The sequence below is a fragment of the Colias croceus genome, chromosome 3 (assembly GCF_905220415.1).
Source record: "Colias croceus chromosome 3, ilColCroc2.1".
In the NCBI taxonomy this organism is placed as follows: domain Eukaryota; kingdom Metazoa; phylum Arthropoda; class Insecta; order Lepidoptera; family Pieridae; genus Colias; species Colias croceus.
Window position 1 is genome coordinate 11,474,012 of NC_059539.1, and position 25,870 is coordinate 11,499,881.

Genomic DNA, 25,870 nt, shown 5'->3' on the forward strand with positions numbered 1-25,870 from the left:
GCGATGATATATAGCCTATAACCTTCCTCGATAAATGGGCTATCTAACACCGAAATAATTTTTCAAATCGGACCAGTAGTTCCCGAGATTAGCGCGTTCAAACAAACAAACAAACAAACTCTTCAGCTTTATAATATTAGTATAGATAAAATATTCATAAACTAACTTTTAGTTTTTTTATTAACACAAAATGCTTTGACAAAAACCTCGCAAATGTTTTAATATAATTGTTTATGAAAAAAAATCATAATATTAACTATGTAATAGAACAATTTTTTTTTTTCATAAATGTGAGGTGGAAATCGTAAAAGTGTAAATATTAGAGGTTACTTCGTGATTTTTTTTTGTCGAGTAAATTTAAATATTTGATGATTTTGATCAAACAGAATCCTGGAAAATATCATCTAGTTTGATATATATTTTATTTTTGATTTGGTCTTGAATACCTATTACACGTATCATCTAATAAATATTGAAGATTGGTAATTTTGCTTTATACCCCCACTTAAACGAATAATTCTATATATATGTACTATTTATAGTTACTTATTTGAAACAAAATTAAACATTATTTTTATGAGTTATCAAAAATGTCAAATTACGCATCAATTTTTGTAAAACAAACAATTAATATAATTATATCGTAGGATATGTATAAAAATATAGTTATAGGATTTTTGATGCATTTTTGCTAGAATAATACTTTGTCCGCAGTTTCAATAGTACTCGAGACCTTACCTCTTTGTCGTAAATTCTTTTATTATCACTTTCTTCATAGTTTAATTGAACGAATTATTTACTTTTTTACAGCGAGAAGCACAACTTTCCCTAGCGGCCGCCATCTTCAAACAAAAAAAGCGCTTGCAGCGCCTCTATCAGCAATTATTGTAACTACTAACTACTTATAATATAGATATGATCAAAATAATATAATCTTTACCATTTCATGGAAACACCGCGCGTTTAGTTGCCCATATCGAGAAACGATTTCTTAGCATTGATCTGCTCTGCACATTATGATATTATGGCCAATAGAAATTAAAGCATTAATTTATGGTGTGCGACCGTTTCAGGAAATTTTCGAACATTTCATGAAAAAACAAATCTACGATATGGTCACGACATAATTATTATAATGCAATACGATATGAACTCTAACAAGATATAATGCTGCAATGTTTACTTTCTTTGGGTACCTACTTGTTATCAATGGGTAAATTTTTTAAACAAAACTACCCACGATACTAACAATAATTGCCAGTGCGTTTTGTTTTTGCAAATAAATAAAAAAAAATCATAATCATTACTGTATTGTACCTATCTCTGAAGATTATAGTAAGTAAAACAAAGTTAGAAATTGTAGTTATTTATAATTAATAAAAATTGTAACACCTAATACGATGATTAATCTTCAAATTTATTTAACATTTGTGTATCAATGTATTAGAGACTAAGCATTATTTCGTATGCAATAGAACACCCCTTTATCTAATTTAAAAAGAAATTGCTTAATTTTAATCAAACGTTAGCTTAAATTAATAAAATTAAACAACTAGAAGTCTGATTTCCGAATGTTGGCAGTCTGGACATCAAATTAGAAACAGCACGGTTAAAATTAATAAACTTTTCAGTAAAAATGGGTAAAATCCAATCAAAGAAAGCTAACTTTTGTAAAGCATTGATAGATAAAACTTGTAAAGAATTGTTTTATAAAACTGATTGGAAAGGTATGAAATAAAACACGAATTGGTACATCGAATCTTTATTCTCATCCTTATTTCCTAACTACATCTAAAAGAAATATCAATAATATGGCTTTTAAAGACAGATAATAAATAAATGCAATATCCTTTTTGTAATCACAGATTAAAAAGCGTACCTAAATATTTTATCTATGTGCATTTTCGATATGGCGTAAACTAAATCTATAAAAAAAAACAAATAGACAAATTATATTTGTGTCATTGCTCAACCAAACCCACTACCTTCCTATTTTAACTCTCTAGTTAAAAATAATTACATTTCAAAATAACCGACTAGATTATTTACATTGTGTATTATTTCAATACCATTTTTTTTTTAAGTTACACCATTCTATTTTTTATGCAATTTTTATGTCATAAAAATATTGTGCGTTCATGAGGCCTAACTATAACGAAAAATGAGTAATAATATATATTCTTTGGTATACACACGCTATAGTCTCATATTATTGTGCTTGCTATTCTACACATTTAGTGTTCTAGTTATTTTAAAAAGACTTTGTCCTGAAAATATAATTTTGTGTGCCCTCAGGCATATTTTCCCTGCCTCTTCCATACATGCAATTGACAGAAAACTTTAAATAAACATTACTAGGGAGTGTTCGCAGCAAATAATAATAAACGAAGAAACAATGAAGTCCATTTATATTACGGTATATTAACTAACATTGATTTTGTTGATTAAATATTGGGATATACTTGATACTCATTATGAAGCTACTTTGAAAATTACCCCATTTTTATAGCGTATACCTTTGGGCATTATGAATATCCCATTTTCCTCTGAACGATGGTCTAGGTAAAGATACCTTTCTATTCTTTAACCGACTTCCCTTGGTAATTTTTCTTTGATTTCCCTTTGATAAGGGTTCAAATACTGGACTTAGTTAGTATTTTGATGCTCATTGGTATTGAAAAATTCTTCTTTTTGAGCTTAAGTCACTTCTGTAGCGTACATAATGAGTATCAAAATAGATATATGACCTCGTCTAGAAGGAGCATATTATGTAAATTCATAGATTTTCATGAAGTAGCTTAGAAATTTGCAATTATCGAGCAAAATGTATGCCGTTTATATGCCTTATATACCACCAAATGGATTTTTCCCTATAGGCCGTATTCACATAAAGCTCCTTCTGACAAGATCTAGGATTCAATGGGTCCACGTTAACACTGAAATAGTGATAACTAATCTAACATTTAAAATTTGACTATGCTAAAACATGTGGACATGGGACTTCCCTCCGCACCTTTCCTTCAAGACACTCGATACAATTAATTTCGAACTAAATCCAAGATATACCAATTCTGGCAACCCGAAACCTTAATTCTTACCCAACAAAAAGGAAGCTCCACAAGAAATCTGTCTTGAATTACTGAAACTCCCCGAAAAATATCGCCGAAACTTCTGGAAAAACCTAGAACATTCTGGCAACGAAAAGCCGACCAACTCTCCAAAACCCAAGATCCACAAATAAGACGATTTAGATCTTCTTGATAGATTGCTCGTACTGCAGTATCTCAGCGATGTTGTCTATCTTGATCTCCTGGACGTGCTTGCCGGAGAATTGGATGTAGTCGTGCGGCTGCTGGTCGGTGGAACGCTTCTCGACTGGAATTATACAGAAATTATCATTAGACAAAGATATTTTTTCAAGATTTTTCATTTAATATAGAAAGCAAAAATGTAAAACAAATTGTCTTAATAAAACCCAGGATTTATTTTGGAGATATATATTTTAAAAAATCGTATTTTCTGGCCCTTTCCGAGACGTAGAGATGCGGCAAGATAAAAATTTCTTAAAACTTAAGTTTTCTTGCCAGTTTTATTAGTTTAATCGAAACTGTAATCGTAACAAGAAGTTTTCTTTTCCAAATTTTGAACTGTCACCATAAAGACATAAAGACTATTATATTATATATTGATAGACTATTATTAGACTATTATATATTGATATTATTATCCATAATATAATCCCAATAACGCCCAAACCGCGAGCGGAAAGCTTCCATAAGACAAACTATTTCTTAACAACCACAAAAATTTAAAACAGCAATACTCACTAGCATAACCATCTTCATTATCAGCCCTGTACACGCGGTAAGTAGGTCTAGAGAAGCAAGCTTCAGCCAAAGACTCGGTAGTATTGGATATATCGACCACAGCAGGTAAAGCAGCACGGAGACGAGTACGAACTTTGGAGATGTCGAACTGTTCGCCGCCGGTCAGACCGGTGATGAGGAGCTCGGGGGGAAGAACGAAGTCCGGCTCCATGTCAAAGATGAAGCAGCGGTCATCATCGACGATACCTGGAATGAGTTTTTTTTTTTGTAAGGTGTTTCTCAATGTTAGCCAGAAGGGCTTTTACATTTTAACGCGGACGCGGGGGGTGAACTGAAGGGTCACCCTGGTAGCGACATGCACAAGGGCGTCCCCCCTTGACGGGGATCTCGAACCTCGGCTTGGGCTGTCGCTTGAGTGGAGGAGGCCAGAAGGGCCCTAATCGGACGGGCTGGAATGAGTTAAACAGACATATATTATTACTAGCTGCTCCGCGTGGTTTCACTCCCGTGGCTCCACTCCTGTTGGTTTTAGCGTGATCGTATTATATAGCCTTCCTCGACAAATGTGCTATCTAACACCGAATTTTTCAAATCGGACCAGTAGTTCCCGAGATTAGCGCGTTCAAACAAACAAACAAACTCTTCAGCTTTATAATATTAGTATAGATTAAGTTAAAAGGTGTAGATAGGTTATATAACTGCGTTATATGTTATGACTCACTTATAGAAGATAATATAATCATTTCATGATTAGAGAAATTGGCAAAATCAATCACAACATTTTGTATGAAAAAATAAGCATGACGTGAGTTATATAATAATACTAGTGGCCCGCCCCTAATGGTTGGTGAAATATGAACCCCGGCTTCGCCCGTGGTACATATTTCACAATAAAAGGTAGCCTATGTTCTTTCTCAGGGTCTAAAGATTGTCTGTGCCAAATTTCATCAAAATCGGTCCAGTAGTTTATGAGTCTATTCATTACAAACAAACAAACAAAGTTTACCTCTTTATAATATTAGTGTTGATGAAGAAGATAAGTTTACCTACTCCAAATTACTAAATTGACTTAAATACAAAAGAAATGAAATATCTTTTCATGTTCATATGTTATGTGTTCTTACTTTATGTAACACCCTTATGAACCATATACGAGCAAATAAAGATATTTGAATTGAATTGAATTGAATTATTATTTCTGCAATTCTACTTGATATGCCCATTGTTAATTTACTGACCTTTCTGTAGCTTATTTTACATTATGCGAGCTATTTTTATTTATATCGACACACAATGCAGCTGTTCAATTGCTTACCAGTAATGTTATCAGCGAAGTCATGCACGAACTGGAAGCGCCGGCCATGGTCCACTACAGAGATCTTCTCCACCGAGGTCCCGATATCCAGTTCCTCATCAAGCATGTCCATGAACTCATCACTATCTGGCTCATCCATGGTGCTGACAACTTGCAGCACCGGCTTGGAAGACCAGACGATGGGCAGAGAACGGAACTTGCCCTCGGACATCCTCTGGAAACCAGATCGTGGAATATCAGCTTTGAAGAAAGGTAAACATAGAAGGCCTTTGCATGGTTTGATGACATGATGCTACGAGATTAGGTCAATTTAACAATGTTTTACCATTTTTTTTATTGCTATGTAACTAATTTAAAGTTTATTACTGTTAGATCAAATTCGAGGAAGAATGCACTTCATAGCAGATTGTATTAGAAAAATTCTGACATTGTGTCCGGGATACATTTAATTTGGAAGTGATGGTATTTTATTATTACCTGAATGTAACAATGTTCTGTTTGTATTATTAAAATGTTCTTAATACTTTATTTAAGGTGACTAGTAGAGCAAAACGCGAGTTTGCTGCCAAATTATAATGCTTTAAAGTTAAAGTTATAGTTATAGTAATTAAAACTGCAGTAAAAAATCTCAGATAAATATATGATATTCTTCAGGAGATAAACTAGTTAGATAGTGTGTTGAAAACACAATACCACTTATTTTACTCGATAGAAAAAAATCACAAAGGTACCTCTAAAAAAATCTTTTGATGCTTAAAAACCATACTAAACTACATGCAATCATTCTGTTTTTTCGGCAAATAATTCTACAAACAACATACTAAGATAATACTGTGTTATTTTTTTAGTCCAATCAATAGATTTCGTGTAAATCGCAAATTCTTATTCCCAAACCAAAAACGTACGCATGTGTGCGTGAACGCCTGTGTACCGACACTACCGGCCGAGGCCCGTTAGTAATGATGCGCGTATGGCGTCGGGCTGCAGCTGTGGCGCGGCGTGTGTGTGTGAGTGGAATGAAATGCTTGCTCAGGGCAGCGCCTTAAATGAAGTTAATTACTGTTATCCGATATTCAGTACGTCATTGCAGTCGGTACAATTCTTGACCGATTCGACCATGAAGCGTCCCATGCAGTTATCTCAATTGACTCTCATTATCCCATTACTTATTCATAGCAGTCTAGTACCGGTACAAAGGGAATTTAACATTGCAGTTGCAATTATTTAATCGATACATTTAGCAAAAGGGATTAGAACTTTCTAGATGTAGGTATTGAACGTATCCTTGTTTTATATGCGTAGTAATAAATCCTATCCTACTAATTAATAATTATTATAATTATAAATGCGATAGTTTGTGAGGATGTATGTGTTTGTTACTCTTTCACGCAAATACTACTGAACCGATTACAATGAAATTTAGCATACATATAGAGGAACTTGGATTAACACTATGAACGGGAACTATGCAGGTTTTACTTTGAAACGCGGGCGAAGCCGCGGGCGGAAAGCTAGTAACCTATAGTTGCATTGTAAGCAATACTAATAAAAAACTGTTTGCCAGGCAGGGTACATAATTCTGACTTATTATCCCTAAGTGAACTTGATGAATAAAGCAAATATGAAATGCATCTGCTCTATATCCCAAAAAAGGAAAAAAAATTTCACAAGAGATCTCGGACTGTAGCAACTTAAAGCTGGTCGCTTGTCAAACTATGGTCTATATCACGAAAATATTACAAAAAACTTAATGAGATGGGTATAAGAGAAGTTAATTAAAGACTTAAAACAATGAAATAAGCTTCGTGAACAAAGCTATTGTTCAATTGTGTATTAATAACACAACATGATGACTTTAAACGGTATCCAAAAGTTTGATGAAAAAAGTTGAGTGTACCTTCACGCTTTACTTGTGAATAACTAATTAAATAGCTTTTTATTGCAAAATATGAACGAAAATACATCTAGTTATACGTATATCTTAACCAAAACTTGGAATTTTAATCCATTTGCTCCTAAAATACAAACCTCAGTGAAATCCCTTGGCACAGGGATATGGCAGAACGCCTGGTAGTTGTTGTACCCAGACTTGTACTGCCTCAGCATCACGATGATGGAAGTCACCCCCAGGGTCAGGAGGATGATCACCGACAGCACCAGGTACATCACCCCCTTCACCGACTGCGTCAGGCTCGGCATCTGGTAGTCCTCGCCCGGGAGGTCCACGCGGGACTGTTGATAAATAGCCAATGGTAGAAACTAGCTTCAAGAATTCATATTCGGAAATATTAACCAATAACCCATAGTGGGCATTTTATATTTTTAAAACAGCCTCAAAATTAGAGTGTTTATCGAACGTTTATTTATTGGAAGTAGCAAACGTCTTCAGCTTTCATTGGTACCTACCAGTGTAATTCAATTAGTTTATTCTGGTCTATTCATACTTTTACTGATAGGCATAGTAATTTAAAATTTTAGAAAATTTTAGAAAGTGTTAGAATATTGTCATGGAGCATATTGTTATTCGTTTTGTTTAAAACTGTATCTATCACATCCGATAGCCAAACGTAAAAGTAAAAAAAATGTTTCTATCTTTTTTCTAAACCTAAACATCTAGATATCTAATACTCTACTTGGAGATGCCTTCGCCTTCGCCTTATGCCTCGGAACGCCATCTTAATAAAAAAAAAACGACTCTATGTAACTAATAAAGTCGTATTTTAAAATAGACCGTTGCCAGTTAAAATCTACATCCAGTGCTGCTCTCGACGCGGACGTGAGAAAGGTGATAAAATCAATAACTATGATCGGTGTGCGCCAGGATCCAATCAAATGGCCGGGTTATGACGTAGGTAGGAGAACTAGGTCACAGAGGTTATGCATCGGAAAAATAAATAAACAAATTACACATGCGCTTTGGGAACAGCTCACCTGGGCAAAACTTTTTTTGCTAACTGTAATAATCGATGAAATTATGGCAGTAGCCAAAAAAATAAGGCAAAGATCCTCTTGACAAAGATTTACAGAATTAAATGCAAATATTTACAAACCACTCATGGCCTCTCAGTTAGTACCTACCTACTTCCTATATTTTCATCTACAGGTGGAATGCGTAGCAGTAGAGATAGCAAAACAACAAAATTCATCAAACTGAACCCAAAAATTGGCTGTTTTTATTTTTCATCTGTTTCTTGAACGAATATAAATCTATCTAGGTAAGTATTCCAAATTGGAATTACATAGATATAATTATTATGTACCTATATCAATATGTAATGCTGAGGCGAAGCGAACGCGAAAGCGGAGGCGTCTTGAAAGTTACAAGTCACAATGTAAAATAATTAAATAATTCGCAAAGACCATGTTCGAATATAATACAATAATATCATCTAATAATATTATAATCTATAAACTAGTAACTCAGCCCCCGGAATCACAGACACAATAGAAAATCTATTGTGTCGTGGTCGGATCGGGCCGCTCGGGGCTCAATGGGCTAGAAAGTAATCTATTTATAATATTCTTATTTAATATTTGTAATTTAATATTACTAGAAAATAGTTCCTTTGTACTACTCATTTGGTTTTCTCCATATTTTGTTTTGAGATCATTTTGTGAAATACCTCCAAAAAATAACGCACCTGAATATTTAGAAAGGAAGCTATATACCTACCTATGATCAATAAAATATGGCGAAAAGGCGCGATTATCAATTATCTAGTTACCAACCCAAATAATGGTTTGATTTTTTTATTATACTTTACAATCAAATTTTTCTTCATCATAATAACATACTAATTAATAACCAAGTTATACAAATTCCCAATCCCAAAATAAATAAGGCAAAAGGTACCTATATAATAATTGAAATTTTCCTATATGCGTCTTGACCTGCGCAAAATTTTTTAAAATTTAGTTTTTGTTCTATTTTTAATATTTTTTTTAATTTCGCATTATGTTTCGCTCTTTTTGTCAATTGTAATAAATTAGCATCTAATAAAGTAAATATTTTAAATATTATATTTGAGATACAAAAAAAAATATTTTATACGTACTTCGCTTCGGCTGCTTCCCCGGACATACGGAGAATTATTGACAATAATTGGCTTTTCGCACATATCTAATGGTTTTGCAAAGACCGTCATGATTAAAACCTTTTTATTAGCTTCAATTCAACACCAAATTCTAAACTGCAACAGGAGCCTCGAGAGCTAACGTATGGAAAGCCGAAAGCTACTGTTATTGATCGCACTCTTGATTGGTTGCACAAACGCAGTAAGCATTTACCCTGGACGGACCCAGTAATCAATCCAGTAAAAAGTTCCCAGTAAATATTCAATTCCAGTACCCACTGTGGTGGTGACCTAGATCCGGATGTTTGTGTTGCTAGGTAAAAAACTGCTAGTAGTTACAGCATTGTAACTTATTAACCAATATAGATTTTATTGCTTTTATAATTAAACAATTATTTTTAAATACCACTACAACACTATTTTATTTTCGACGATAATACCAATTTTAAAATGATTAAAATGGACGTGGAAAAATGTAAACGCACCTTAATGTCATAGACTACAGAATAGAAAAAAAAATTGTTTATGATCTAAAAACAGAAAAAAGAAAGAATTCAAGGAGGAGGGAGGAAGTGAATCGGACGGTTTTAATTTGTAGAATATTCTGTGAAGAGGTTAATGATTCAGCAAACTCAAAAGTGCCGTTAAAACATGTCTGATTAGTTTTCTATAACATTATTTTAAGTTAATTCTTTGTTTCATTGTGTACGAATTGTGAATCTTCCAACAACCAGACGACGACCACAATAAAATGGCGACGGACCCAGCGAAAAACCGCATGCATGTTTTCAAGAACACAGGCAAAGATGTCGATGTAAGTATTGATGTGACGAATTAGAGTATTATTTAGTTGCCACGATTCACAATTTATCAAACATAACCGATTATGATGCTTTGTTTTTGCATTGTAGGAAATGCGCAGACGACGAAATGAAGTGACAGTTGAGCTTAGAAAGAATAAAAGGGAAGAAACGCTTCAAAAACGTCGTAATGTGCCCATTAGTGACTCGACAGACGAAGATGAAATCGAAAGAACGTTGGCATCGACAGATTTACAAGAGCTGGTTATGAATGCGGCGAACGTCGAAAACCCCGATGTGCAGCTAAGCGCAGTTCAGCAATGTAGGAAATTATTGTCCTCTGATAAGAACCCGCCAATAGATGATTTGATAGACACAGGAATTCTTCCGATTCTCGTCATGTGCCTTTCTAGGGCAGATAATCCTACGCTCCAATTCGAGGCTGCTTGGGCGCTTACGAATATTGCGTCAGGGACATCTGCCCAGACGAACAAAGTTGTCCACGCCGGTGCAGTGCCATTGTTCTTGCAGCTACTCATGTCGCCCCACGAGAATGTGTGCGAGCAGGCTGTGTGGGCTCTCGGTAACATCATTGGTGATGGACCGGTTCTGCGTGACTTCGTCGTGGAGCTGGGCGTTGTCAAACCTCTCCTTAGTTTTATTAAACCTGAAATACCAATATCTTTCCTGCGCAATGTCACATGGGTGATTGTGAACTTGTGCAGGAGTAAGGATCCCCCGCCACCGGTCAAGACTATCCAAGAAATACTGCCTGCTCTTAATGTTCTCATCACACATACAGATATCAGTGTAAGTTCAATGACTTGTTATCAGTTTGAAATATCTTATAAATTATTTTGTGCTAGTAAATTTGCTTTATTACAAAATATCAAGAATGATTTTATATATTAGTACATTTTCTGTATTACTTAAAAACATAGCTCGGTATTATTTACATTAATAACAACAATAAATCCCAACTTCAATTCATCAATCTAAAACATTCCTTTGCAGATTTTAGTAGACACAGTATGGGCCATCAGTTATCTAACAGACGGAGGCAATGAACAGATTCAAATGGTCATAGACTCCGGTATAGTGCCTAAACTGATCCCGCTGCTCTCACACAAGGAAGTCAAGTGCCAAACTGCAGCCCTCAGAGCTGTTGGTAATATTGTCACAGGAACGGACGATCAGACACAAGTGGTGCTCAATTGTGATGCCCTGTCTCACTTCCCTGCGCTATTGTCACACCAGGTTAGTAAAAATACCTTAAATAACCTTTTGTTAAAGTAGGTGACATGATTTCCTATGTTTGTACCATTTCTTATTAATTAGGGAATGAAATATTGTTTATAATTTATTGTCTGACCTACTGAACATACAAAATAACCATAACAACGATTCAAGTTTTTTCAGAAGAGTTTGATTACAGACAATATCATGTCTCTTTTTATTAGACATGAATGACCTTTAGAGCGGACGTACACGGGCGGCTCGAGCAGTTAACGTCTGAGCGACGTACACGGACTGCTCGAGCGGTCGGTCGTTGACTGCTCAAGCTGTCTATACAAACCGCGCAGTTGACGGCTTGAAGCGGGCGCGACTGCTCAAGCAGTCCGTGTACGGCAGTGAATGAATGTCCATAGTTCTCCGCGCGGTCGCGGCTTCAAGCCGTCGGTCTCAACTGCTTGAAGCGGTCCGTGTACGGCCGCCCTTAATGTGACACAAAGTTCATTTTACTACAAAGAATAAACTATAGCTTAAAAAGAAACTAAAAGACACACTTTAATAAAATTTACTAAAATTATTGTATTGTCACTAATCTGTGATAATGTGTACAAAGTTTGACTTAAATCTATCCATTTAGAGCCAGCGCGCACGAGCAACTTTGTCTCCGCAATTATTTTGTCTCTCCCATCAATTTGTATAGGGAGTTGCGTCGCTACGTGCGCGCACTTTCATACTAGCCCATGGGTGGGAGAGACAAAATAGTTGCGGAGACAAAGTTGCTTGTGCGCGCTGGCTCTTAAAGTGGATCAAAATCAAGTGTAAGGTAGTTAGTAACATATAAACTTCAAAACTATTTTTAGAGGTTTGATGCTTAAAAATGTTTCACATAACACTTGTATGAGTTGTCTTCTTTCATGTATTAGATTTACTTTTTTTGTTCAGTCTATATTTAGCTTGGAACTGGTTTAGATACAAAAGATTGTACTAGATTGAACTAGTATGTGATGTTATCATCTCTTTAACCCACTTTTTCTATGTTGTAGACAAAAATATTTAGATTTGGCAATAACACATATTATTAAAAGTTCCTTACACAAAACAAAATTCAGGAACTGTGCGTAAAGTATAAATCTTTATAAACCTTATTTCTATTGTTATATTATAGCCCTGAACAAGTATGAATTCTGCCTCATATGCATCATATGTTGAAAATAGCATTATTTTATAGTATTTTTATGGTAGTAAAACAAAACTGTTGTTTATATAGTTTTGTACTAATTAGAAAATACAAAATAACTACTAAAAATTACCTTGAACAGCAATTGCCCAGTAAGCTAGTATATATTAGTGGTAAATCTTTAATATATATAAATCTCGTGTCACAATGTTTGTCCTCAATGGACTCCTAAACCACTTAACCGATTATAATAAAATTCGCACACCATGTGCAGTTCGATCCAACTTGAGAGATAGGATAGTTTAAACATGTAAGTACCACGGGCGAAGCCGGGGCGGACCGCTAGTATTAAAAAATGTTATGATGATTTAAAAGTCTTTTATACAAAGTCTAAATAAATAAATGTTTGAGTTTTATACTCTTTAAAGGGTATTGTTTGGGAGTCAGAGACTTCAATATTTCAAAATGTAAAATCTTTTGTCAATAAAGAATTTTTATTTTATTTATTTTATTGTGCAATATTCGTTTTTTGTCTGTATTGTATGACAAATAAAATCAAACATGTTTATCAACTTGGATGGATTGGATGAATGTTATTCAATTTTACATACTAATTGCTTTTTAATTAAAAGTTATGCTTAAAATGTTTTTGTGCATTCCTAAATATTAATCCAATTTAATATGCTAGGAATGAAGCTGAACTATATTAGAGAAATATGTGTAATGATTATTTTGGTTATGTAAACAAAAGAATTTTAATTGTCAATATTGTTAGATCTTAATATTTCCTGTATTTAATACAACATTGAATATATTACATAACCTTTTATAGTCTATAGACTATTGCAGGGAATATACTGTCTTGTGGATGAAATAATGGAATTATTCATCCCACACTTTATTTTATCAGACAAACTACAGAGGTTGCACTAGCTTTACCCCTCAAAGGAAAAGACTATTTGGATAGATTACATAGACTTGTTTTACAGGTGAAATTTATTATTACATTGAAAACTATGTACCCTAACAGTAACCAACATCCATCACCACATTACAGAAAGAAAAGATCTGCAAAGAGGCCGTGTGGTTCCTATCGAACATAACAGCGGGCAACAAGCAGCAAGTGCAAGCCGTTATCGACGCTGGTCTCCTGCCGAAGATTGTGGACAACCTCAGCAAGGGCGAGTTCCAGACGCAGAAGGAGGCTGCGTGGGCTGTGTCGAATTTGTGCATTAGCGGTACTAAGGAACAAGTGGCCGCGCTTATACAGTGCGGTGTGATTCCTCCGCTGTGTAATCTGCTCTCTTGTAAGGACACGCAAGTGATCAATGTGAGTCAATTTACTTTTTATTTTTTTTAATAAAGATTGATTAATCAGTTTTTTTTTGTTAGTTTCTCGTCTTGTTTGTGTTCGGTTTTGATAATATTTCAGTTGAAATGAAATGAAAATGAAAATATGTTTATTATGGACATATGAAAAAAAAGATACAATTTAGCTGAAAAAAAAACACACACACAAAAAGTTGAACATCAAATAATGGTTGAAAAGGCATGATAAATATATTGAATAGGCTTTCAGGCACATTATCAAAATGTGGTGAAACTTCAGTGAAATATTAAGTAATTGAGTATCTAATTAGATAATTATTATCTTATGTGAATGATATATTTTATGATTAACATTTGACCCATATTATATTGTTTATTAATTAAGTACTTCATATAGTAACTATGTAGTAATTAATTTGTCATTAAATTATTAATATTAAATAGTTTTAGCAAGGTAATTAGTCAAATGATTTTGACAAATGTGTACAAGTATACAAGACAGATTTTATTATCTTCAATGAAACTAAATGGTGTGATTCTTTCTAAGACTATATAAAAACTTATTAACCAATTGGGTTTAAATCTACCACACAAGCTAATTCTATAAAACTGCAAGTTCCTATGAATAAACTATTGAAATGAGTAGCAAAATATAAGTTGCCAATACTAACAAAGGGTTTTCTTAGTAAAACAGGTAAAACTCTGGGCTCACGACATAACAAGGTTAAAAACTAAAATTCTATATGTATACATAAACATTTTTTCATATATTTTTTATGGTTGAGCATTGGCTCAACCATAAAAATACAAGTTGCCATATAAGTAACCTATTATAAGGGATTGCCCTTATGTTAGTTTACTTGTATGGCACTCTTTAAGGCACTCTAAAATAAAATACAAAGTTATTTATTTTCAAATATCAAAGTATAGAAAAAAATCCTCATTTTTTTATTCTTTAAAATTATCTTATTATTTAATCTGCATCAAACATCACTAGGTGGTACTCGACGGTCTCAGCAACATGCTGAAGATGGCCGGTGACAATGCTGACCAGGTGGCCAACATGATCGAGGAGTGCGGAGGCATTGACAGGATCGAGGAGCTGCAGGGACATGAGAAGGTCGAGATCTACAAGATGGCATATGATATCATCGAGCAGTACTTTGCTGATGAGGTATGTGGTATACTCTGTGTACTCATGTCTACTTTTTATTAACCAACTTCAAAAAAAAAGGAGTTTCTCTTCATATACTTTTTAAATTTTATTTGTAAGCTCTGATTTGCAGAATAATTTAATAACAAAAAAATTAAAAAATTTGGTTGTCAAAAAAATTTTTTTCGAAAAATATAAAAATTTATGCAAAAAAGACACCTCAAGCAAATATCGTTTATGTATAGGTCCAAAAGCTTCAAAAGTTCTTTTCAATAATGTGAATGTGTCATGCATATGTGCTAAATACTTTAAATTTAATTGTTTTTTATTTAAGGCATTATCACATTGCAATAATATCGCCTGAATTCATCTCTAATAGCAATAGCAAATACGTATAATATAAATAATTGTTATTTGTTACCACTGCCTGCTACTACATAGAATGTGTGTTAAATTTATGAAATCCATACTAATATTATAAAGCTGAAGAGTTTGTTTGAACGCGCTAATCTCGGGAGCTACTGGTCTGATTTGAAAAATTCTTTCGGTGTTAGATAGCCCATTTGTCGAGGAAGCCTATAGGCTATATATCATCACGCTAAGACCAGCAGGAGCGGAGCAACCGCGGGAAACAGCTAGTCCATACTAATATTATAAATGCGAAAGTAACTCTGTCTGTCTGCCTGTTACTCAATCACGCCTAAACTACTGAACCAATTTTCATGAAATTTGGTATGGAGATATTTTGATACAAAAAAGGACATAGGCTACTTTTTTATCCCGGGAAAATGTCGCAATCCCGGAAATCCCACGGGAACGGGAACTTTATGCGGGTTTTTCTTTGACTGCGCGGGCGAAGCCGCGGGCGGAAACCTAGTTTAATATAATAGGCATGACGAAAGATTTTGAAATCCACATCCATAATGTGTGTATACGTTTACTATACAAGAAAAACCCTATATTTCGGTAATATACTTAAATTTAACGAAGATAAAAGCCATTTTTCAAAAAAATATTTATTAACTGTGCCAAAACAGCTCGCAGGTGTCATGGCGTAGGCGTGACGTCACTCTTTAGTAAATACGTAATTATTTGTACGCATTGCGAAGAAAATTAAAAAAATATTTATTTAATATGTGTTATAGAAACGAATTTCAAAGTTTATAAGCGGTGTGCAGTATTGCAGTGTGAATCCACATAAAAATAATGCTCTAAAATGTGTTAGTAATTATTTCAAGCGAGAAAATAATAGGAAATGATTGTATAAAGTTGGCGCGGAGAACCCCGAACCACGTATTCGTGAGTTCGCAATTATATTTCTGTTCTGAGCCGATAAAGCATACGTGAAACAATAGAAAATAAATAAAAATGCGTATTCTCAACATATTCATAAAAACAAAAGACATCTGACGTGAGTTGTTTACTTAAGTGTGACGTCACGCGTGTTTTAGTCAAAATGGCGAACTGCAGAATTTCAATGTTTTATTTTATTGATAATCTCATTAATCTTAATGTTTTTAAGATTTCTAAGTCACTATATTTAATTTATTTATTATACATTTTCCCTTAAAAACACTAATACGATCATTTATGGATACTGTCGTCATGCCTATTGTAATTGTTTCCAGGAGGAAGACGCGACACTTGTCCCGACGACGGCAGAGCAGGGCTTCCAGTTCGAGCCGGCGCCCAGCGGCCCGCACGACGGCTTCCGCTTCTAGAGACACACACCACACAAACATACATACATACACACCTCCACACATCGACACTTGTCCAACATCGTGGACGCTAAGACACCCCATACTGTCTCTGAAGTCATTGTTTTGGTAGATTGTTTAGACGAAGCGATTTCGGAACACTATGGGACGTCTTTTATAGTAACTAGGATCATATAACTCCACGCGGACGGGATCGACCAGCAATGGACGACTGTATCATATTATGTAAACTGTATATTTTTTCAATGAATTCGCCGAAAATCGGTCGCAGCAAATCATGAATTCGGCCCCGCTCTCAATCTCCCGGGATCCCGTTCGCGTCGAATTATTCGCATAGCAATAATGAGTGTCTGTTGTGAAATAATTTATTTTATTAATAAAATAATGATGATGCGATTAGACAAATGTTTATTTCGAAATATGTAATTGTATAGAACTCGAATTGAGGTTACATTTTATCGTCGATCCTAGCCGGCGGGGCTCGGGCCGCGAACCGCAGAGTCGCTAATTCGTTAGTTATTAGGGCGTTAGTACACTGACGCATTCGCGTTCGGCAGCGAAACAACGAAAAATCTGTCAGTAGTGTGGCAGGATTTCGCATATAATATGTCTCACTCTAGCACATAGATAGATGAAATAGTTGCGTCCTTGTCAGTATTGTTTCGCAAGGAACTGCGAAATGGCCATTACACTGAAGCATTGCGAAAACATTGCTGTGTTCCGTTCCGCAGATATTTCGCTACGAAGTAGTTTCGCAGAGATTGGCTCACGCGAATGCGTCGGTGTACTAACGGCGTTATTATTGATAAATAATAATAGTTGTGAGGTTCCCGCCGGAGCCTCGCCCGTCGAGTGTGGAGCCGGTCCGGCCGCTGGACCCACGACCGCGCGTTGTACCGCTGGCGGCTCGTCGGTTCACGGCCGTCGAGCAAAAAGGCCTTAGCACCGTGTTCGTTGTAAAATTCGCGTTTTTAAATACATAAATAATTAATTGTTGTTTGACAATCGGTGCTACGGTTTCGTTGTGATACAAAATATTGTGATGTTTGAAGATTTTTTCATTGTTTTTTCGTATTCGTAGGCTCGGCTGCGGGAGTGTGTTCCGGCGGCGACCGGTTCTATATTATATGTTGAGAATGTTTGTCGATAGCGTCTCGCTGTCGATCTTTATTAGCACAGATCGGTTAGATTGATGATCTACTACGTGATGTAGTAAGTTTTATGTGCTACGAAGACTGCTCCTCGTTGTAAATTGCTTCATTGTTGGATTTATTTTAAAATCTCTTGTTAATGATCCGCCGGAACGCATTCCCGCAGCGTCGACTCCAAAATGAGGACGGACAGCATAGCTTTAAAGTAAGTCCGGACGACTAGTGTATCCGCTTACACATTGCTTTTGATAATTATAACATAGTATTTATGTTTCGATTTTAACTCGAAGTATCGCTGATACGGGACACGACGTGACATTATGTTCGGATACGGAACCCATTTGTAACTATATAACAATAAATTCTGTCCAATTTATATGTGTTTTATTTTATTCAATTATTGACTGAAGTGGATTGAAGGTAGAGATGATTCACCGTTCGAGTATCTGTTGCCTTGGTTCTGTAAAGTAAAGAAACAAAATGTTCAACGGCTATATTTATAGCTTATTTTATACTAATTAACTTTTTTGAGTCGCAACATTACATGTAAATTGTAAATATTTGTTTTGTCAATATGAATTAGTAAACATCAATTATCAAAGTATTGAGTGAATACGTACTATTTTCTTGTATTCGCAAGCGAAGCATTTCACTGCGTTGACGTGATAAGAGTCGTGTGACGAATTCACATAGCGAGTGGCGAGACGACTGTTCAGAGATTTCACGTCGTAGAATTGGCCCACTTTGTGCTGGAAACTGATATTTTTATCAAATTAGTACTACAATAAAATAAGTTTCATATAAAAATTACATACGTAGGCGGTAGGTCGTATCTGTATGAACGAACCATTATATTTGCTCTTACATTTACAAGACTGAAATAATCCTTTTATTATAATGAACTAAGTAGTTATTTTGTTAAATATTTTAAGGTATCATACACCCTCGCAAGCTTTCGCATCCTACTAATATTTTAAATACGGGTTCGTAAGGGTGGATGGATATTTGTTACTCTTTCACGCAAATACTGCTGAACCGATTACAATTCAATTTTTATATGTAGGTAGCTAAAGACCCATAATAAGACAGGCTTATTTTTTATACCGGGAATCCCACATATTTGTTACTCTTTCACGCAAATACTGCTGAACCGATTACAATTCAATTTTTATATGTAGGTAGCTAAAGACCCATAATAAGACAGGCTTTTTTTTTATACCGGGAATCCCACAAGAACGGGAACCAAGCAGGTCTTTGCAAACGCGGGTGAAGCCGCGGGCGGAAATCTAGTTAATAGTATTAGTAGGAATAGAAATATAACCGTGCATACTTAGGCAGTGGTTTCGTCCAATGATTATCCAGCCTGTTGACTTTCATAATAGCATTCAGCCGCTGCAATAAACTAAAGTTATCGTTTTGTATCTTGACTTTTCTATCCAATTCCTTCTGCACTTTTTTTAGCTTCAGCGCTACATGCGGACGGGCGGGAGGAGCACGATCATCGATAGCGGGGAGAGCTGATTTTACCTGAATATTTTTATAAAATCGTTTGTATATCGACTCTTACGACTTTTTTTTTGTAAATATATAGTTACCAACCTAATAGTGTATGTAGTAGTACTTAGTAGAATAATATAGTTTGTGTGGTTTCTATGATTTAATAAATAGCCACCATAATAATATATTTTAGTATCTACCTAACTACTTAGGTACCTAGTTAAATCATATTATGTAAAAATAATAATAAAAATTGGAAAATATTTTGTGGTTTTGACTACTAATTTTTAAGCGATATACAAATTTTATATCCTTGATCATTTTATGGAAACTGAGCTTTAACGTGCAGTTTTCATTTAAATGAAGATTCACCTTGGACCGATGATCTTTATATCTCCTTTCCTCCCAGGGTTGTTGCAGAAGTTTTTCTCGTCGCGATAACATTATATTTTCACTATTTAACCCAAACACAACTTCAAATTAATTTTGTGAATGTCTCAAGATTCAAGTCAATCCATTTGTTGTTGTATCAATACATTTGTTGCTAGGCCCCAGTTATGTTTTAGGTACCTATATAACTAATGTTATCCATGATATTTTTTCTCACAAAATTAGTTAAATACGAAAGTTACTCCTCTTAATTAGGTATGCTTTATGACTTTCTTTCACATAACAAAGGAGAGATTTTGTAATGATGTTCCGAACTGAAGTCATTAAATTGTCTACAAGAATGTTATTCCTATAGGAATTTACGCGGTTGATAAATTTGTTCACTATGTCTACGAGAGAACGACGCGTATCATGTTTGCTAGTGAGGACTGAGGACCAAAAACGATCGCGATAATGATACACCCCGTTCGCTATTTACCATCGTATCATGACTTTATCATGATCGGCTGAATTATCTAGTGTGGACGCATTTTGTTACGGTGTCATTTTACGAAAAATATTAACCATTTTTGTAGATTGTTTTTCAAGGAACAACTTTTATATTATACAATATTTTTTGTTAAGTCAATAGCTATGGTTTTACAGCGCTCCGAAGTGAGTACTATTTTTTCAGTACTCGCACGCAAGTCGCAACCCCAAATGTATCTTTTCAATGGACTATCTCGAGGCTGTTTTTCTCCGATCATCAAAGGCGAAAATGAGTAATATTGATCAAGTGTGGTGTAGACACTTATCTGTATGCATGTAATAAAAAAAGATGATGGTACTTGGTAGGCTGTTCCATAAAGTTATGAGATGAAAATGGGACATAAAAGAAAACACATTTTGCAAATTAATAAATAAATTATATTGTTAAATATTATAATACACTGCACTTACATTGGTATCATATCATGCTCGTTACATCAGATAACACGAAAACGTACAAACACATTGTTACAAATAAAAATATACTTTGAGCAATATAAAAATAAAAACCGAATCACTCTATTATCTAAATCTATCTCCGCTAAATCATATATTAAATACAATTATTATGATTAGTGTCGACTATTAAATGAGAAAGGCTCGTTTTTATTTTAATCGTAAAAGCTTAGGAATGTAAGTCCGCGTTTAATTATTTGGCAATGTTTATTATTATAAAGCTTAGATAAAAATTCAAATCAAAGTGATAAGCCGATTATTAATTCCTGAACACAGACACTCCAACATTATTAATTTTACACTAAATTAAGTTATTTCCCTCTCAACTCAACGCAACCTGACTGTATCCGTATTTGTGCTATACGATTTCCAATTTTTGGAAAGACTTACCAACCCAAATATTCTATACGAAGCATACAAACGGAATATCATTACACGTTTCAGAGTTGTAGCCGAGATCGAAGTGAAATAAACATTTTTTAGACATTACCAGAACATTACTTTCGAAAATAAGCAAACCTACAATTTAATCAGCAGTATCCTAAATTAGCGTACAAAACTGTGTCAATTTGAAGGTATTTATCATCACCACTGATCCTTCCCCCGGCTACAACGTCCAAACTCGCCACTGAAGCACTCAAGCCCGAACCTATGTCATCTATTTTGTTCCTAACATATCCCTACGTTAACTGTCGAGTTCCCCATTACATGTCTACTTACAATACAGTATAAAACGTATTAAATACATCAAAAAGATTTAGTAACTTACAATCGTCGATCGAGATATACGATGCCCGCCAAAATATTGGCGCGCATACAAAATGTATCACACATGTCCGTGTTTACACCCTAAACGAAACCTTAATTCATTTTTGTCACAATTTAAATGCAAGTCGAATAAAGCCCGGTATAAATGCGGAAATCATTCCAGTTTTAACTTACGTTACGTCTACATACGGTCGAATATAAAATTCTACATTTGGTGCTGTTATTGTATGGAAATGAATATTTGTACAAAAATAAGTTGACTCATTTGGCAAGGCTCGGATAGACAAGCAACGCTTATTTATCACAATTTTACTCCAGACGTCGATGAGGTAATTTTTAAATGAACTAAAAAAATTAGAACACAGTAAAAAGTAAATATAAATAATATGTGACAAAAAGCTTTAAAAAAAATCGGTTGCTTGTCTATGCAAAACGATACATTATCTGTGGAGTGTCAGTCGCATACACTGTTTCTATTGGACGATATTTTCTCAGCGAGGAGTGTCGCAAACTAATTCAATAAAAATATCGGGCGCGCTTTACTATGGAAACGTATAACTTAAAATACAAAAACAATAATCGGTTATCGAAGCGCACATTTCAAAACATCTCCTCATTATGGAAGATCGTGATATTTTTTATAATTTAATGCGTTTTATCAGAATGCTAAATAATAAATGGAAAATCGAAATTCTGGCACATAAAAACTTAAATTAATAAAAATACTGAACTAAATCGATGATTCATATAATACAAAATAATTGTATATTATTACAAATAATAATGAACGAGACAACACACAAGCTGCCTTAGATGTTTTCACAACTTATATCGTAATTATAATAGAAAACACAATATATTATGTAATTCATAATCAATAAATCAATTTACCTATTACAAAAAGTTATTGCTATCATAAAAAATGGCTATTTACATAGATCGAAACGCAATTTCATTTTTTGTTAATCTCGATACTTTTATTCTTATACAGACGTGTATTGAATTATAATAAAAAGTATATAAACCTTATATAAACGGCCCAGTTTGGTAACTAATTTAAGATACAACGCCATAGAAAAGAAACAATTAACGTTGAACGATAGATTACGTAATTTTTCATTACTTTCTTCATATGGATACTTTTTGCATTTACGTCCGAATAAAAAAAAACAATTTTTTCGGCAGATTATCTTTATATAGTTACCAAAGCAGGTTGTCTAGTAGTATTATTATTATAGTGTAGGCAAAGCGTGTGATGCTGGCGTATTGACTAGCGACAGTCACGTCAATGGATACCGTTTGAGATTCCGACCCGATACGAGTTTCAACAATATTAAACTATTATTTAGTACGTCATTTGTATTAAGAAATATTCGCGTTTCAGAATATTATTTATTTATTCCAATATTCTGTATTAAAACATGTTTAATATCGTTAAAACTCGCATTATTCCATCCTCATGCCGGGATAGCTAATTCGTTGTAACAACCACACGTAAATACAACGTCAGACTTGTTAGTCTTAAATTTAAGTATAAATTGTGCAAAATCATATTTTTATATTTGACAATATTTCACTAGTATAAAAAGTATGCAATTTTCTCGATTGCTTAATATATTGTCAAATATAAAACGCGACACACGACTATATCCCCTTTCGCTTACTCTTCCTCTGATAGTGACTTACATTAACTTAGTGGCCGAACATCACAATATATGCATATACTTGTACATATGTATATATAACATGTACATTATGACAAGCTTTTTAAGGGTCGGTTATGCACGAACGACAAAGGATTTTGATAAATAAAATTCGGAGTTATACACTATCGAAGGTATGAAATTCTGCCATCAAATACCAAATTGTGCCTCGATAATACAACGAGCTTTTAATAATTATGAGCCGCATCATCTACGGGCTATTTTTATATATATAAAAAATAAAAATCAACATTAAGTTCGTAGTTAGACTAGTTCAAATAATTTTGAAATGTGAACATATTTTGCAAACAAAAAACCAACAAAAGAAGATATTTAATCTTTCGTGCATAACCAGCCCTAAGACACCGCAACGAGTTAAATTTGACGATAGACATTAACCGTCTTATTACAAAAACTTATATAGACCAGATTTAAACTAAAGTCATGGTTTAACTTTAGTACAGAGGTTTAAACTTATCTTGATCTATTGTTCTTGACTATGGTTTAACGCTAAGGCTGCGTTTTCACCAGATGTGGGAGGACGCGTAGCGAGAGATGTGTTTGTAAAAAAACCAATAGTTTCGCTTCAAACGCTCAATGAAATATTATTGGTTCTTTACAAATACATCCTTCCTGTAACATCCCTCTAGTGTAAACACAGCTTAAAACATGTATTGATGTATTGTAATAATATTTTACTTATTATACTCTGTCCATTATACTATTTGCTTTTTGACAGCTTCACGCCTATGAAGGATTGTATTGTTTAGGTTAAAATGTCATGTTTGAAGTTGTTCTTCATGGACAGGCCCCGCCCACTTAGTGATGTCTACACAGAATTATTCAATGATGGTTCGATAGATTATAATAATCGATAGAAATACTCTGTAAATATATCAGATACAGAAAAACTCTTCCATTATGTTATGTAATTTAAACATAAAGACAACCAAATTTGAAGATAGAAACCAATAAATAATAAAATATTAGTTTAGTTTTAACATAAAATGCATCGATATGTGGTCTTATTATAACATATCTAATTAGTATGTTTACGTTGTAATTATTATTTACGTACCTGATTCGATTTATGATAATATTTTGAATTTATAACCGAAATCGTATCACAATCGATAATCTTTTGGACATCACTTCTGGTATCACCCGTCGAGCTGTCAAAAGGCAATTCTTATAGTGGACAGACCAGTGTTTTAATACGTTTTAGACCCGGTTTGTATTTACCGTATTTTGTAATAAGACGGTACAACTCCCGCGGTTTGTGTCCCAATTACATAAAACGTAATTACTCAACTAAACTAAAATTACACTACGTTAATTACTGAGGACCTATCATATACTATGATATAGAAATTGCTTACCTAATATATAATATAATAATTATATAGAGAATGCTGAAGCCAATTTTTGGTGTGTTATTAGTTATAATACATATATAGTGGACGTTGTTGCAACGTCGTCTAGTTTCAAGTAATACCTAGGTGTAATTGATGTGTCCGTTTAACGAAGTATATTTTTATTATTTATCAAGTTTAATCCAATTTTGTTGATGGATTTTTTTTATTTTTTACAAAGTAACATGATATTATGTAGTGAAATGGTGCCCTGGATTTGTTTATATTTTATTTTTTACAACTTTTGCGTGTAATAAAAAGTTAACAATAATGAATACCATTATTGTGCATGTTTAACACAAATATTTTGATAAATATCAATACAAAAGTCGATGAAAAAAATTGGTTGCCTGTAAAGTCGGTATACGGGCGAAAGTTTTACGTGACAACGACTTTTTATGTCTGTCTCTCTCGCTCTTAGGCGGGCTAACCATGCCCGCGTGCCTCTTTCGGTGACTCATCGTAACGTTACCGAGCGTTACACTTTTTCATAAGTGACTCCCAGCCGCAACCTAATTTAAGACATTGTCACGTCAAAATCATAAAAGTCATTACAATAATAAATGGTGTACAATATGAGATAAATTTCGTCTAGAATTTATATAGATATAATATCATCGTTTCTATAGACACATCACACGACCCTACATTATAATAAATTAAATATAAAATTTTGTATATGCCAAACGATTTTATAACTGCAATTCTGTAGGAATGACAAATTGACGGTAGTTTACGATTATAAAAGGCGAGCTCTATTAAATAAATCTCATAGATTATACTGAAAAAAAAAACATCAAAAATGATCCATTCAGGCTCCTATCTTGCTATCTCTCTCTGACACACGATTAAAAAGAGACAAAAAATGTTACACGGCTATAATATTTATATTAAAGGCCATTATATGAGTGAGTACTTAATTTGAAGTGAATTTATAACCCATTAAATACCTGACAATAATAAGTATTATCTAGTATAATTTTAATTTTAATTCCGAGGATTTTTGTAGGGTAGTTATATAATAGGTACAAACAGTGTCATGAAAATTTTTGAGTTTTCCTAGCATTCTGTGGTAACCTGTTATCGCCAAAATTTTTTAAGAACTAAATATATTTTTTTTAATTATCTACTATTTTTTTTTTAATTTTCATCAGTGTCCTTTTGATTCGTACAAAAGGCTCAAAGATGAAAACGAAATGTGTGGGACATCGAGAATATATTTACTTATCCCGTATTTATATTTTTATCGGTGTTATTTTTAATCAATGCTTAATGATAGATAAAACATTGATTACATTAATCGCAGATTAAAATTATTAATATGTATATTAATAGTG

General features: G+C 33.9%; 3 protein-coding genes across 3 annotated transcripts; 1 reads left to right on the forward strand and 2 right to left on the reverse strand.

The window, feature by feature from the left end:
- Nucleotides 1–2,832: 2,832 nt before the first annotated feature.
- On the reverse strand, nt 2,833–9,444 carry LOC123706305. The gene is made up of 5 exons (XM_045655502.1): nt 9,198–9,444; nt 7,171–7,374; nt 5,143–5,356; nt 3,828–4,073; nt 2,833–3,375 (listed from the first exon to the last, which is right to left on the reverse strand). The coding sequence occupies exons 1-5, from the start codon at nt 9,285–9,287 to the stop codon at nt 3,248–3,250; spliced, it is 882 nt and encodes a 293-aa protein (XP_045511458.1). The 5' UTR covers nt 9,288–9,444; the 3' UTR covers nt 2,833–3,247.
- A 312-nt stretch (nt 9,445–9,756) lies between these two features.
- Nucleotides 9,757–18,153, forward strand: LOC123706065 (importin subunit alpha-3). Its single transcript, XM_045655201.1, has 6 exons — nt 9,757–10,029; nt 10,127–10,825; nt 11,030–11,272; nt 13,483–13,755; nt 14,752–14,928; nt 16,536–18,153. The coding sequence occupies exons 1-6, from the start codon at nt 9,967–9,969 to the stop codon at nt 16,626–16,628; spliced, it is 1,548 nt and encodes a 515-aa protein (XP_045511157.1). The 5' UTR covers nt 9,757–9,966; the 3' UTR covers nt 16,629–18,153.
- Nucleotides 18,147–19,785, reverse strand: LOC123706066. The gene is made up of 4 exons (XM_045655202.1): nt 19,649–19,785; nt 19,110–19,306; nt 18,400–18,535; nt 18,147–18,239 (listed from the first exon to the last, which is right to left on the reverse strand). The coding sequence occupies exons 1-4, from the start codon at nt 19,718–19,720 to the stop codon at nt 18,177–18,179; spliced, it is 468 nt and encodes a 155-aa protein (XP_045511158.1). The 5' UTR covers nt 19,721–19,785; the 3' UTR covers nt 18,147–18,176.
- Nucleotides 19,786–25,870: the final 6,085 nt, after the last annotated feature.